Source organism: Penicillium taxi (assembly GCF_028828555.1).
Source record: "Penicillium taxi strain IBT 34144 chromosome Unknown utg000001l_segment0_segment0, whole genome shotgun sequence".
Taxonomy (NCBI): Eukaryota; Fungi; Ascomycota; class Eurotiomycetes; order Eurotiales; family Aspergillaceae; genus Penicillium; species Penicillium taxi.
The window spans coordinates 2,578,813-2,593,121 of record NW_026643203.1 but is presented as its reverse complement, the minus strand read 5'-3'; the positions used below and the strand labels follow the sequence as shown (position 1 = coordinate 2,593,121).

At 49.8% G+C, this 14,309-nt stretch overlaps 7 protein-coding genes across 7 annotated transcripts; 5 read left to right on the top strand and 2 right to left on the bottom strand.

The window, feature by feature from the left end:
- Nucleotides 1–400: 400 nt before the first annotated feature.
- On the top strand, nt 401–1,890 carry N7495_000932 (bifunctional ornithine acetyltransferase/N-acetylglutamate synthase; the record flags this gene model as incomplete). Its single annotated transcript, XM_057203602.1, has 2 exons — nt 401–885; nt 957–1,890. 2 exons carry the CDS (start codon nt 401–403, stop codon nt 1,888–1,890), a joined length of 1,419 nt encoding a protein of 472 aa, XP_057067675.1.
- Nucleotides 1,891–2,855: 965 nt separating this feature from the next.
- Nucleotides 2,856–4,142, top strand: N7495_000931 (uncharacterized protein; the record flags this gene model as incomplete). Its single annotated transcript, XM_057203601.1, has 1 exon — nt 2,856–4,142. The coding sequence occupies one exon, from the start codon at nt 2,856–2,858 to the stop codon at nt 4,140–4,142; it is 1,287 nt and encodes a 428-aa protein (XP_057067674.1).
- A 952-nt stretch (nt 4,143–5,094) lies between these two features.
- N7495_000930 (putative cell wall protein) lies at nt 5,095–6,233 on the top strand (the record flags this gene model as incomplete). Its single annotated transcript, XM_057203600.1, has 2 exons — nt 5,095–5,181; nt 5,238–6,233. The coding sequence occupies 2 exons, from the start codon at nt 5,095–5,097 to the stop codon at nt 6,231–6,233; spliced, it is 1,083 nt and encodes a 360-aa protein (XP_057067673.1).
- A 1,246-nt stretch (nt 6,234–7,479) lies between these two features.
- Nucleotides 7,480–8,627, bottom strand: N7495_000929 (ATG3/ATG10 family protein; the record flags this gene model as incomplete). Its single annotated transcript, XM_057203599.1, has 2 exons — nt 7,480–8,008; nt 8,077–8,627. The coding sequence occupies 2 exons, from the start codon at nt 8,625–8,627 to the stop codon at nt 7,480–7,482; spliced, it is 1,080 nt and encodes a 359-aa protein (XP_057067672.1).
- Nucleotides 8,628–9,037: 410 nt separating this feature from the next.
- N7495_000928 (putative cyclin) lies at nt 9,038–10,003 on the bottom strand (the record flags this gene model as incomplete). The annotated part of the gene is made up of 2 exons (XM_057203598.1): nt 9,038–9,682; nt 9,749–10,003. 2 exons carry the CDS (start codon nt 10,001–10,003, stop codon nt 9,038–9,040), a joined length of 900 nt encoding a protein of 299 aa, XP_057067671.1.
- A 505-nt stretch (nt 10,004–10,508) lies between these two features.
- N7495_000927 (uncharacterized protein) lies at nt 10,509–11,843 on the top strand (the record flags this gene model as incomplete). The annotated part of the gene is made up of 1 exon (XM_057203597.1): nt 10,509–11,843. The coding sequence occupies one exon, from the start codon at nt 10,509–10,511 to the stop codon at nt 11,841–11,843; it is 1,335 nt and encodes a 444-aa protein (XP_057067670.1).
- A 554-nt stretch (nt 11,844–12,397) lies between these two features.
- Nucleotides 12,398–14,107, top strand: N7495_000926 (translocon subunit SEC61; the record flags this gene model as incomplete). Its single annotated transcript, XM_057203596.1, has 5 exons — nt 12,398–12,407; nt 12,498–12,598; nt 12,661–12,828; nt 12,894–13,969; nt 14,026–14,107. The coding sequence occupies 5 exons, from the start codon at nt 12,398–12,400 to the stop codon at nt 14,105–14,107; spliced, it is 1,437 nt and encodes a 478-aa protein (XP_057067669.1).
- Between the last annotated feature and the right edge of the window lie 202 nt (nt 14,108–14,309).

Here is a 14,309-nt window from a genome sequence, read left to right as displayed (position 1 = left end):
TCAATTTCATACAACGAAGGTTATGTAAGATATGATGGTAAATGTGACTGAATATATTTCCAAGTATGCCATTGAATGTTACTAAATACACGACCTAGATAGTACACGATTACCCAAATAACTAGTAACTAAATAAACAAAGTACTTACCCATTTCCTCCACTATAAATTCCAATAATTCAACATTGAAATTACTTCGAGAGGTATTACTTAGGTATAATTTGAAGACTCAATTCATACTGTAACTCCTTCGATACTGTACTGCCTTATCAGTGGAGCCGCCGAGACCGCAACTGGCAGCTTCAAATTCTTTTTCCACTATGACTCACCACTTTCATCAACTTCTTATAAACCTGGTGTGTGAGATCGATTGCAATTAATTATTGCTCCGATCACAACACATGGTTTCCAATACTCAACCAGCCACAATGGCGGTTAGCTCCTTTGCCCGCATGCTCAAGGGCCAGGTCCGATGCTACTCCGCACCTTTGGATATGGCTATTCCGGCCTCCAAGCAGCGCTACATTCCCACATCTGGCACCTACCCTCAAGGATTCAAGGTCTCTGGCACCCATGTGGGTGTAAAGGCATCCAACACCCGCTTCCCCGATCTCGCGCTCATTGCATCGGAGACGCCATGCTCGGCCGCCGCAGTTTTCACTACCAATAAGTTCCAGGCTGCGCCGGTGCAAGTTAGCAGGGAAACACTGCGGAGCCGCAAGGGCGAGGGCATTCGGGCTGTGGTGATCAACTCTGGATGTGCCAATGCGGTGACTGGAAAAGGTGGATTGGAGGATGCGGTGCAGATGGGTCTAACAGTTGATGAGTGCAGTGGGGTTGAAAAGAACAGCTCGCTCGTCATGAGTACCGGTGTCATTGGACAGCGGTAAGTGCCTACGCTTATGGCTCGGGAGCTGCAGACTACGATCAAATACATATACTGATATCCTGGAACAGACTACCAATTAGCAAGATCCTCGACCGTATCCCCACTGCATACAGCAACCTTGACTCAACGCACGATGCCTGGCTTACTACCGCCCGTGCCATCTGCACCACCGATACATTCCCTAAGCTCATCTCTCGCTCATTCAACCTACCTTCATCCCCAGATCGCACCTACAGCCTAGCCGGTATGACCAAGGGCGCCGGCATGATTCATCCAAACATGGCAACTCTACTAGGCGTCCTATGCACCGACGCAGCAGTCGAGCCCTCTGCTCTGCAATCGATCCTCAAGCACGCCGTCTCCCGTTCCTTCAACTCGATTTCCGTTGACGGCGACACCAGCACTAACGACACCATCGCTGTCCTGGCCAATGGAGCTGCTGGCGGCGAGACCGTGCGCGCACCTTCATCTTCCTCCGAGCCTAGCGCCGACTACCAGGCCCTGCAGACTGTTTTTACCGATTTTGCTCAAGAGCTTTCCCAGCTGGTCGTCCGTGACGGCGAGGGCGCTACCAAATTCGTTACTGTTCGCGTGCGCAACTCGCCCGACTATGAGTCTGCGCGTTTGATTGCTTCGACAATTGCGCGATCCCCGCTTGTCAAGACCGCCCTGTACGGCCGTGACGCCAACTGGGGTCGCATTCTTTGCGCGGTTGGCTACACCCAGGGTGTTACTGATGGGACTGTTGTACCCGAGCGTACTTCTGTCAGCTTCCGTCCTGTTGATGGCAGCCCTATTTTGAAGTTGCTAGTTAACGGTGAGCCAGAGTCTGTCGATGAGGAGCGTGCTAGTGCCATTCTTCAGAACGAGGATCTGGAGATCGAGATTGATCTTGGCGGTGGCGAGAAGGGCGCTGCTGGTTGCGGTGGAGAAGATGCTGTGTACTGGTTCTGCGATTTCAGCCACGAGTACGTGACTATTAACGGCGATTACCGGACTTAAACTTGTAAAAATTTATGGATCTAAAATCGGATTTATACTTGAATCATGAAAAGTACCCCCTGATCTGCCAGGCCCAGTTCCGTTCCTACGGATGTAACGACTCGTGGACACCTCAGGTGCCTTGGACATCAGCTGACCCGTGACTCTTGACCCCCCTTTACTATATAGATCCTCACGCGCCCAACTTGTATACGAAAATACATCAGACAACTACCTCCACATGTAAGGTACTTACATGTAGATATTTTGTAACTATAGGGTCCTTCGAAATAGACTGAAATCGACCGATGTGATGTTTATGACCAACCGAGGCTAAAAACGGAAATGGAAAATTCCTAGGTACGTCGTACGTATTTTGGGAGATGCCTTTTGACGTCATAAGCATTTGCGGGGGATCTTGAACTATCATCCTTCCGATGTACCTAGTTCTCTTCACCATCCTCAAGTTCAGTTCTTACTCGGGCCCTGACATTCAGTACTGGAGCAGGTCAGTCACCGTTTCATAAAGTTCAATCTTGAGTTTAGCCGTGCGTTTAGCCTTAAAACTCATCGCTGCCCAACTTTCAGGGCTCATCACCACGTATTTGTGAACGTGTGGTTTATCGACCATTCAAAGTTAGCCTAAGCAAGTGCTGAGCTTAGTATCGATACCGCTCGAGTCTATTTCGAGCATCTCACAGGAGTTTGCTGTCTTGAATGGTATCAGAATCGAGGGACTCGATAGTCAACATCCTTGACCGCCTCCCATTCGTCTCCACTGCAGAAGTGTCCACTCCCCGCTTTCCCTTTTCATCAAGATCTGTCTATGAACAGAGTGATATACACCGCAACCTGGGCACATCTTAGGCTGAAATGCTGAGTCACTAGGAATTACCACCCCTGAAATTTTCACAACTACCGTCAATGAGAAATAAATTCTCTTTTACATCACATCCCAATTGCAATAATTGAACCATTATCTTACGATGAAGTCTTCCAAGGTACCAGATGGCCAAGGAAGCGTATATAAAGAGGTGCGCTTCTCACCAACTTCAACGCCAATTCGTCGTTCAAGATCTGTTGCGGGCAGTACCCCCGCATGGAGCTCTAAATACGCACAAGGGCCATTATGGCAGCCATCAAATCAAAACATATTTGCTACGGACACTTCCTATACCAATCATTCACGACAGCTTCTCGAGAAACAGCGCGCAAATTTTGAAGCTGAAAGGGAGGCTTTTTCACAAGAAAGACGACTATGGGAGAAGGAAAGCTCGCTCTTGAGGGCAAAGATTGTGGAGCTGGAGTTATTGCTGAAGTGTCAAAGGACGGCATCGTCAAGTACGTCAATACTGCATGCACCTCTGCCGGTGCTCGGGATCCCGCAGTTCCAAGGACGGAGATCCGATGACTTCTTTCACAGCGCCCAGGTGTGGGAGGGCTCAAGTCCAGCAAGTCGGCCAACCAGGGTCTTTCGCGACGAAGAAGTTCCTGAAAATCGTTTGTCGCCAAGCATCGGAGGGGCAAGTGCTAGCCCTCCATCCCTCGATGCAGCACTTTCACCCCGATCGCAGGCAGCTGATGCTGCTGGAGTGCATATGAGCGTACCAGTCCCGATTGAGAAGCTTGACAGTAGGCTAGATGGAATTACTCTCAAATCTACAGCTTTACCACCTGGAGTGGTAGCTCGCGTTATCACTCCGCCAACCCCGTCTCCCTTGGAACCCGCCCTTGCGGATTCCCCCTCGACATCTGCACGGCCGAACGGGGAACATCGAAACAGCCTCAAGCTGAAGCTGTCGCTGTCAGAGCTCGGCCCACCTAACGAGAACCTGCTCAGAAATGCTGGTCACACTCCAATGGCTATCGTAGATATAGATGAAAGCCAGGAGCCTACAGAAGAACCCACTCCGTTCCCAGAGGTACAAGAAGTCGAAAAGGCCATTTCTCCATCCGTGGAGACCAAGGCCGAGGAAGCCCCTCAGCCGAGAGAACATGCAGACTCATACTTCCCTGATGTCCATGACGATCCAGCCCTAAAGGGGCCCCTTGGTCTCATCAACGACCAGGAACACGATAATAGTTTTCTGAATGAGCTTGATCTGAAGCTCCTTGACCAGGCCAGGCGCATCCTTGGTTCGGTAGAAGTTGACGATCCTAATGAGAAGAATCAAGAAGTGTCTAACCAGGGTGAGCCCGAACCGGAAATCAAGTTCAAAAAGTCTACCAATTTCGGTACAGCGTTTGGACTCAAGAGCCTTGGTCAATTTTGAAGACCCAGATTCTCCGAAATAACGCATTTATGATATGTCGAAATTTGGCGACATGTGGATAATCCCTTCCTACAAGCTTTTTGATTTCTTTCCATTTTGGACCTTATATTCATCCTATCATTTTATAGCTTCTTGTGTTTCTATCAAATGAGATGCTTCACGACTTCATGAGATATCATCCATTGGAATATACGTTGATTTTTGGTTTTGTGATTTTTGATATTTCCCTTGTTTCGCTCAAGAGCGGTCCAGGTCCAAGTCCAGGTCCGTTGGGTTTCTTGTCGTGCTTCTGATATTGGATTTCCTTGCGTATGACTTGTCTATACCTTTACCCTAAATGCGCCCTTCTGCAGAGATAATCTTATTCCTGTACTTCTTGATCCCTTGCATGGCCTGTAACATTCGAACTGGACTTTACTCCACGTGTGATGGCTTCAGTGACAAATTAGAATCAGGCCTTGAAGCCTAAGTGATAGCTCAGATGCTTGGACTTGAGGCACATAGTACCTGAATTTGATTTCATGCATGCAATAGTTCGAGGTAGTAGCTAGCAATGCATATCATGCCTTGACGCTGCATCTCGGCGGATCGCTTTGGCTTCTCTCACAATTGTCTGTCTTGAGTAGCTTGTTTTTTCTATGGTACCTTGCTGATCACAGTCCTTGTGGCGCTCGATAGGAGAGCCACCAAGGGTTAGTCTGTGGCCTTGCAGCATCTTGATTTGTGTTTGGTGCCTCCTTATGCCTCTCGGATACTAACTTCGTAAAACTACATAAAGACCACGATGCTCTTCTCACATCTTCTCTATCCAACACATTCATTAATTCTTCTGCCTTTCCTTCGGAGCCTGCTCCCCTCATTCGCTTAATTTCCTTGACGAACAATCCCTATAATTCCACGAACGCTTTCTTTTGTGATTCGCACTTCGCATACCAACCAAATTCTCAATATAATGGCTCCCAAGACTTTTACCCTCTCGGCCGCTCTGTGCCTCGTCCTGGCTGTTGGTCCCTCGACCGTTCTCTCCGCACCCGGGCTGGTGAGTTCCGCCTCTCTAGATTCGACTTTTCATATCAGACTAACAAGCCTTCACAGCCTGACCTTGGACTTCCCATTCCCAAGCTGCCTCTCCCAGCACTGCCTGTTCCAGCCCTTCCAGCTGGCTCTCCTCACCATGGCGAGGTGCCTTCCACTGGAAACACCGAGAAGGGTGCCGGCGGTGGCTTCACTGTTGGCATTCCCGATGGACCTGGTGTCTCCTTCGGAGGCGGTGCCCATGAAGAGACCCACGGCCCCTGTGGCCCTGGTGTCAGCTCCCAGCGTGGCGCCGGTGGCGGCTTTGCTGTTGGTCTCCCTGAAGGACCTAGCGCTCTCTTTGGCGGAGGTGCACACGAGGCTCACCAGGCCTACCCATGCCCTGAGGTTGCTGAACCTGCACCTGCTCCAGAGACTGTTGATGAACCTGCACCTGCCCCCGCCCCAGAGACTGTTGCTGAGCCTACTCCCGAGTGGACTCACCCTTCCCCAGCATGGACCCATCCCGCACCTGAGTGGACTGACGCGCCTGAGTCTGTTCCTGCCTCGAGCGATGTGCCTGAGCCCATCGCTGCTCACGAGCCCATCGCTACTCCCTGGCCCACCGCTGCTCCCCAGTCTGCTTCCCCCGAGCCTCCCACTGAATGGACTGAATCTAGCCCTGTATCTCGCCCTGAGTCTACCCCCGCTTGGACTCCCAAGCCCAATGGAGACGCTTTGCTTGAGTCCGCCACTGAGCCCGCCACTGAGCCCGCCACTGAGCCTGCTGTCCAAACCATTCTCGCCCCCGAGCCTGAAGCCTCCAGCTATGTGCCTGTGATCCTCCCCCCATCCTTCACCACCCCCAGCTGGATTCCCACCATCACCACCGCACCCATCAGTGTGACTCCTACCCCCACCCCAGCTGTCTACTCGACACCCTTCATCTCTCGTCCTGCTACCCACACTGCCGCAACCGCAGTGTCAGTTCCAGCCTTCAATGCCGGCTCAACCATGACCCCCAGCTCAATGATCGTGGCTCTAGCCCTAACCCTCATGGTAGGCATCTTCTGCTGAACTGCCAATAGCCGACCAGATTTCCGGGAATATTTCACCTGCTTTGATGGATAATGTGTATTTTTCCTTTGGCTGGATGTACCTGTGCCTTCTTCACTTCCGTGTCTACTTTTGTTCTATTCATTTAATGGTCCCCCTCTTGGCTGGTTAACCACCCCCGAGATACCTGGTCACCTGTACTTTGGTTGACATATGACGCCCATGCTTGTTCTTATTTTTGCTTGCCCTAAACCTCCTCGTTTGCCCTTATGTTCAGAGTCGTGGTGTGTCTTTCACACTGGCGTTGTGCGAAGTTGTCGCCCTGTGTTCTACGAATATTATCTATACAAATACAATGCTTGTGCATGAACACCGTCCTACCCGTACTATAAGTTAGTCCCTGCACCAGCACTGTGAAGTAGTACCTCCTTTGGAATTGACACATCTGTGGTTGATGTAACGGGAAAAAAGAGCCATTGTTGCCATGAAAAATACATGAGAATGTCGCCTTCATGTTAGCACCCTGTCATCTAGGTTCCAAATTGTTAACCAAGATGGTGATGCATAGAGTCATAGCCAATGCCATGACCAACACTACTACATTTCTATGAGTCAATCTCAAAGTGCACCTTCTCCATAGTCATATCAACATCGATACTAAGAGTGGTCCCTTTGGAGTAGACAACCTTGGAAGTAAAAGTATGGGAGATGCGAGGTGCTTCGGAGGCGCTTCCAGCCATCCCTCTTACCTAGGTACTCTCACCTTTACTATTCCACTATCAACAATTTATTGTACCAGCAGATTCAATTGTTTCTACTACACAAACTGCACGATTTGCAAACCTCAATGCGCATGTCCTGTATGAAACCCTCAAGGCCACTCAGCTTACGTTGTTTTGATATCAACACGTATATAAGCGAGCTTCACAGACTGCGTTTGAAGATTAAGCGGTTAAGGGCTGTTCAAGGCCCTACGATCGGAGAGCCCACCTGGACAGCGTTGAATGCGAGCTACCAACTGGTATTTAGAAAGCTATGACCTGTTCAGAAGCTGACCTACGTAAAGTTCTATTGCAGAAGACTGATGAAATATTGGAAAAATATAATAAATAGACCATTACAAACTCCGTTCATATGTTTTGCACCAAGCAAAAGCAAAGTCATATCAAATTATGCAAATCTCATTCCCAGACGCGAGCTGAGCCTCAAACACAGCCTGCAAGTCAAAAGAAGACGAGCCACTGGATAGCCGAGTAGGAAGAGTACATCATACACCCATCGTAAAGTCATGCTCAATACCCGGCGTAACGCTGGCAATGAACTTGAGGAACACGACCAGGTACTGATCAACCCGAATCGCAACTTGGTCTTCCTCGTCGTGTTGCAAAACTTCCCACTCGTCACCTTGAGCGTTGTCACTGAGTGACAAAGCCTTCGTTCCGTCGACCAATCCTCCGAGTCCACCGTCGGCCTGGAGGATACGGTTTGCCTCCTCGCGAGACTGGCTTTGCTTTAGCTTCTCGCGGCGGAGCTTTAGTGCTGCATCGGCACGGTCGAGTAGTATTTTCATGACTGAGGCATGGCGACATGGATGTACCGTGGCCATCTTAACGCTCCCGTCGAACCATGGGAAGTCTTCTAGTGTCACTGTCTTGTCTTTGTAGTCTCCGACAATATCCTCCATCATGAGGTGTGGAGGGAGTGGCTCTGAAGGGGACAAGTAGCCAGATAAGTAGAGACGGGGTGTGCGGTAGAAGTTCGAGTATGTGATGTAGAGTGTATATGTTCGTAGGGGCCTGGAAGTTAAAGGATCATGTCAGAAAATAAAAGGTCGCAGATCGGAGGCGAGAAGACCTTGACTCACTGGGTGGTACCCGGCTGCCCCGCGGGCTCTCGAATAATAGCCTCCTCGTCGTCGTCATCGTCCTCCATGTCCGGGATCTCCTCCTCATCTTCCTGCTCACCGAGGTTTCCAGACTCATCAACAGTTCGAACATCGCGGATTCGCGCCTCCTGCTGATCTTGGGCCTCAACAACGTCACGACCGCCACCTGTTCGAAGCCAACCATCATCGCCATCTTCACCCGAGGGTCCCTCAGCTCCTTCGCCAGAGAGCATATCGCGAACGACTTCATCTTCGTGGCCCGCGTCGCCGGCAAAGTTATCGTTTAGCCGCCTGTGACAAGGAACTCCTCGAGTAACGAGAAACTGTTTGCCTGCAGGTAGATATGCAACCCGCTTTGCGGGACTGGAGGCATCAGCCCAAGACCATGTCGGGAACTTGTAAACGAGATAGTCTCCCGCAAGAACGAACTCCTCGGGGGTAATTTGACCCGTATTTCGAAATGTAGAGGTACGAGATACCGGGGCCAGACGGTCTCGCCAAGTCGATATCGTGGATTGTATAATATTCATAATGTAAATTTTGTTATAGAGTATTGATGAAGAAAAGGGGAGATTCTAAAGAGTGAAGGTGAAGATGAAGGCGGGGAGACGATAAGCGGTGGAGCACATGATTTGGCCCCGCGTGATATCATTTGTCTTCAAACCACAACCACCTTCATTTTTGACTTGGTTTTCACCTGATTCAAGTGCTTCTGGGCTTGTGATCTGTATAATTAACCGCTGGGTTCAGGTGCCATTGTATCAACTCCACCATGAAGTTATGAAGCATCCTCCGGACAATGTTTGATCCTGATCAGACGGCATCTTCCGTCCCCCATTCAGGTTGATGCCTAGTCAAAAGGGAAACTAAGGGGGCCTTGATCTAAAGTGTCCTCTAGGGACATACGTCTTAAAATGCACGAGTCCAGTCCACCCTGATCTCACTCGCTTTTCTCCGTCATTCGTCGGCGGTTTATCTCAGTGTCCACCTCGTCTACCACCAGAGGGATAGTTTTGTTTTGCCACCACTCCATCTCTGCTCGCATGAAGCCCTCGGTACTTCTCATCGCCACGACTAGAAACCCAAGTTCCTCTCGGTCAACGTCAAACACCTCCCACCACTCACCATCTACCAATTTAACCCCCTCTTCCCGCGCAGCGAGATAAATAGCCGCAACGGCTAATGCGTTGGGCTGGTGTGTGACGTAGAGTAACTGGGGTGATAGAAGGGCTGCATTCAGATGCTGAACAACTCGACGGGCGACACTTGGTTTGGCAACACCGAGAGTTTGGAGGTACGTCAGCGCGATAGTATGCGGGAGAGCGACGTGTGTATCAAACCCAAGAATGCGGAGAATTACGGATTCGACGCGCAGAAGAACAAGCCTTGCGGACTGGTATCCACCCTCGGAGAGAAGGTAGGACGTCACAGAGGGAGGCTGTGCGGGAGCGCCTCTTGGATTCACAAACCACAGCGGTGAGGCATCCCGAGAAAGTAAAAAGGTGTAGACATTCAATACCGAGCGGGGAGACAAGGGCTGGAACGAGAGCTTTGCTGTGAGATAGAGAGCGGCAGCCGAAGCATCCTGGATTTGGTGGGGTCGAGGTCAGTGGGGTGAATTGGTGCAGAAATTACGTCGAGGCATGCATACTTTGGCTGAGTAGATCCGTAAACTTCCTCCGTCAGCGCCGAGCCAGAAGCGGGTGAAAATGACGATGGCTTGAGCTATGATATCTTGCGACAAATGTAGAAGAACACCCGCGGCCTGAGTCAGTTGAGCTCCAGCACAGCGGATGGAGGTTTCAAGCTCAGATGGAACTCCATCGATGGCAGACGAGGAATTTGACACTTGATCCGGGGTGGCAAGGGCGTTAGACAAGACCTTCAGACCCGGATTTGTGGACATCGTATTATTCTACAGGGAGATCGTAGCATCCGACGACACAGTGCAGGTTCAGTAGTTGTGAAGCAATCAAACAAGGAATTCTGTTATTCTCCTCTCAGCCCCATAAGTGGAGAATGGTACCTGTCGGACGTTAGTAATGAAAATCAGTGATGCTTGTGGAGAAGAGAAGTCCGCTCCATAATTGTCAGCCACTGCTATTTCCATACCTTCTCCCAGCCTCGTTATTTGCTAAATTTTCACCCTGTTTTCCTGACGAAAAAAAGCAAATATAGTATCAAGTTTCTACTCCAAATCTCATTTCCAGTGAAACATTTTCAACATTTTCAAAATCTTTTACTGGTGATTAATCTTATACCGTATGCAAACGGATCTCCCGTGTTACCCCTGATACTTCCAACCAACGCCACAAGAACCAGAATTTGGGCATTCAGTACATTCAGGCCTATTAATCCTATTCAGGCCTGTTAATCCCAGTCGGCCCTATTTGGCTCCGATTTGACCCCAAATGTCCCAAATGTCCTCCCATCTTCCCCATTCAACCTTGCATTCCGATGAAACCCAGGGGCCCCCCGACTTCACTACACCCTCGATTCCACATAATCGATTCCACAGTTTACCTTCACATCGCCGATCCAATACTGAATATATTGCACGACCACCTATTTTCGAAGAAGACGTGCATGACCTTGACCCAACCTCCTCACGAATCATCCCTTCCTGGACAGATACATTCCCAAAGAAGAAGTTTGAAGCAAGGGCAAGGATCCTCTCAGATTGGTTTCAAGGCAAATCCGATCCAGTCACATTAGGAAGCAGCAACATGCGTCCCAGTTCCGCAGCTAACGGCGAGATGGATCCCGCCCATGTCAACACTGCATCCATGGGACACTCCCGCCAGATTTCGGTCCCAATAGCTGGCCGATTCTCGTTCTTTGGCCTTCGAAAACAACAATTACCCGTTCTTCCAGAGCCTGCAGATGATGAGTTCTTGAACCTGGACATCTTGGCGGCGTTGTCTCTGCCGAGCTCGGATGGCGCGAATGAAGAGGATCTAGACACCCTTCGGGAACAAGCAACTACAGTTCTGCAACAGATGCAGGAAGCTTATCGGCAGAGAACCTTTGCTATGCATCAAGCCTTGGCAGACAGAAATGAGAAACGGGACGAACTCGAAGAGACCCGTGCACGCGTGAACCACTTGAAAATCCAACTGGACACCATGGCTGCCAAGGTCCTGGACCAAGAGAAAGCTATGCAAGCAATGGCTGATGATTTGGAGCAAGAACGGCTCTTGCGACAGCAACAAGAAGAGACACGTGGCCGCAGCGGTACCATGCGCGCACACGCCTCTGACGACGATGTACATTCACTTGTGTTGCAAACGCCACATCGGGCCGCCAAGCGATCCAGTCATGGCACCTTCACTAGCGACTCTGGATTTGAATCTGGAGATGAGAGTGTTGCCGAGAGCATCTTCTCGAGAGAAGACAGCATTTGCTCTCCCACATCCATACTAACTACGCCGAGCTTATCGCAGGTTACTCTGTCGTCCAGCTCGGCTTCAACCCCCACAATACATAAGAGCATCGCCACAGTCACCAACTCGCCAACCCCGACGCGTCCCTCCGCATATGACCGTGTGATCAAAGGGATTGCCTCGACGCGCTTGGGAAGCTCCCTCGTCGCAGCAAACCAAAATCAATGCAATAACTGTCATGGAGTTCCTGCTTCGGAAGCTTGGAGCGTCATGGGTATTCTCAAGGACGAGAATCGAGGTCTCAAGAACAGAATAGGAGAGTTGGAGCTGGTCGTCGATGATTGCTTAAGTCTTGTTGGTTGATTTAATTAAGCGGACTCTGATCACGCAATGACCAGAGCTATTATCCCTTGATTTCTGCGATATAAACAATATAGACTGTCTCGGATGATTTTAATGTAATTTTAAAAAAATATTACAATGGAAGCTTCCAATAATTTAAGGCTACTTCAGCTGTTCTATTCTGTCTTTTGTTTGAAAAACAAGTGGTATTGTTCTAGGAGTCTATGACAGCTACAACACCAAAGATTTGAGTCACAAAGCAAATGTGACTCAAGATACAAAAATTAAAGAATGGATTGGAATTAATTAGAATCAACTGTGTGGTGTATCGAGGGTCTATAGAAGGGTGTTGGCTGAGGGCGGAGATGACCAAGTGTCCTTAATTAAGTTAGTAGCGGAAGCGAAGAACGTTCGCTGGCCACATTTCCCTCTCCACATCTCCCCCGACCTCCTTTCTCCATCAGTCCCTTCTTCTTATTCTCTACTTTCCTTCAACTTTCCTTTAGCTGGTTTTCAATTCCAGCTTTCTTTTCTCTTTTTTTTTTTAGAGACGGATTGGGAGGAATACAGTCACAATGAGCGGCCGTGAGTTTCCATTCTCTTTTAACACGCGATCGTCGCTGCATGCCTCAGATCGTTCTCAATGGATTCATGGATGCTAATTGAAGACTTTAGTTCGCTTTCTTGACTTGATCAAGCCCTTCACGCCCCTCCTCCCGGAGGTGGCAGCTCCTGAGACCAAGGTGCCCTTCAACCAGAAGTTGATGTGGACTGGCGTACGTTGTCAATTCGTTCTGTTCGCGACTGGGCTAGGAATTAACTGTGTTCATCTTTATAGTTGACCCTGCTCATCTTCTTGGTCATGAGCCAGATGCCCTTGTACGGTATCGTGTCTTCCGACACCTCAGACCCCTTGTACTGGCTCCGCATGATGTTGGCCAGTAACCGAGGAACTCTGATGGAATTGGGTATTACCCCCATCATTTCCTCTGGCATGGTCTTCCAGGTACGCGATATTCAATTATTGGCATATTTTATGCGACAATTGAGCTAACTGGTGTTTGTTTTTAGCTCTTGGCCGGTACCCACCTCATTGATGTAAACCTTGACCTCAAGACCGATCGCGAGCTCTACCAGACCGCCCAGAAGCTGTTCGCTATCATCCTGTCCTTCGGCCAGGCCTGTGTCTACGTTCTGACTGGTCTCTACGGCCAGCCCAGCGATCTCGGTGCCGGTATCTGTGTTCTTCTGATCGTTCAATTGGTTGTCGCTGGTCTGGTGGTTATTCTGCTGGACGAGTTGCTGCAAAAGGGCTACGGTCTGGGCAGCGGTATCTCCCTCTTTATTGCCACCAACATCTGCGAGTCGATTGTCTGGAAGGCCTTCTCTCCCACCACCATTAACACTGGTCGTGGCCCCGAGTTCGAGGGTGCCATCATCGCTCTGTTCCACCTGCTCCTTACCTGGCCCGACAAGCAGCGTGCTCTGTACGAGGCCTTCTACCGTCAGAACCTGCCCAACGTTATGAACCTACTGGCTACTCTCGTTGTCTTTGCAGCTGTCATCTACCTCCAGGGCTTCCGTGTTGAGATCCCCGTCAAGTCTGCCCGCCAACGTGGCATGCGTGGATCCTACCCTGTCCGCCTGTTCTACACCTCAAACATGCCCATTATGCTCCAGTCTGCTTTGTCCTCCAACATCTTCCTCATCAGCCAAATGCTGTACTCTCGATTCTCTGACAACATTCTTGTCAAGCTCCTCGGAGTCTGGGAGCCTCGCGAGGGTTCTGCTCAGTTGTTCGCCTCTTCCGGTATTGCCTACTACATGTCCCCTCCTCTGAACTTCAAGGAGGCTCTCCTTGACCCTATCCACACCGCTGTGTACATTGCCTTCATGCTTGTTGCTTGCGCCCTCTTCTCCAAGACTTGGATTGAGGTGTCCGGCTCCGCTCCTCGCGATGTCGCCAAGCAACTCAAGGACCAGGGTCTCGTCATGTCTGGTCACCGTGAGCAGAGCATGTACAAGGAGCTCAAGCGTGTGATTCCCACCGCTGCTGCCTTTGGTGGTGCCTGTATTGGTGCTCTCTCCGTTGCCTCTGATCTTCTCGGTGCTCTCGGCAGCGGAACTGGTATCCTCCTCGCTGTAACGTAAGTTTCCCTTTTTGACTTGAATACATGAAACATCAGTCTAACTCTATTTTTAGCATCATCTATGGCTACTTTGAAATTGCTGCCCGCGAGGGCGACATCGGCGCAGGCCTAAAGGGTCTCGTCCCGGGCAGCTAAATTAACAGTCTGTCGACATTTATTCTTCACGAGCAACACGACGAAGGATGATTCCTTTTGAATTTCTTACGTCGATGTCTAGTTCTGTGTTCTTTTAATTGTTTTTATACTATTTTTTGAAGGGTGATGAACTGTTGCAACCTTCTCCAAGGATTTAGGATCATCTTTTGGTGGTATCTTACGGCGATATGTTTGATATCGA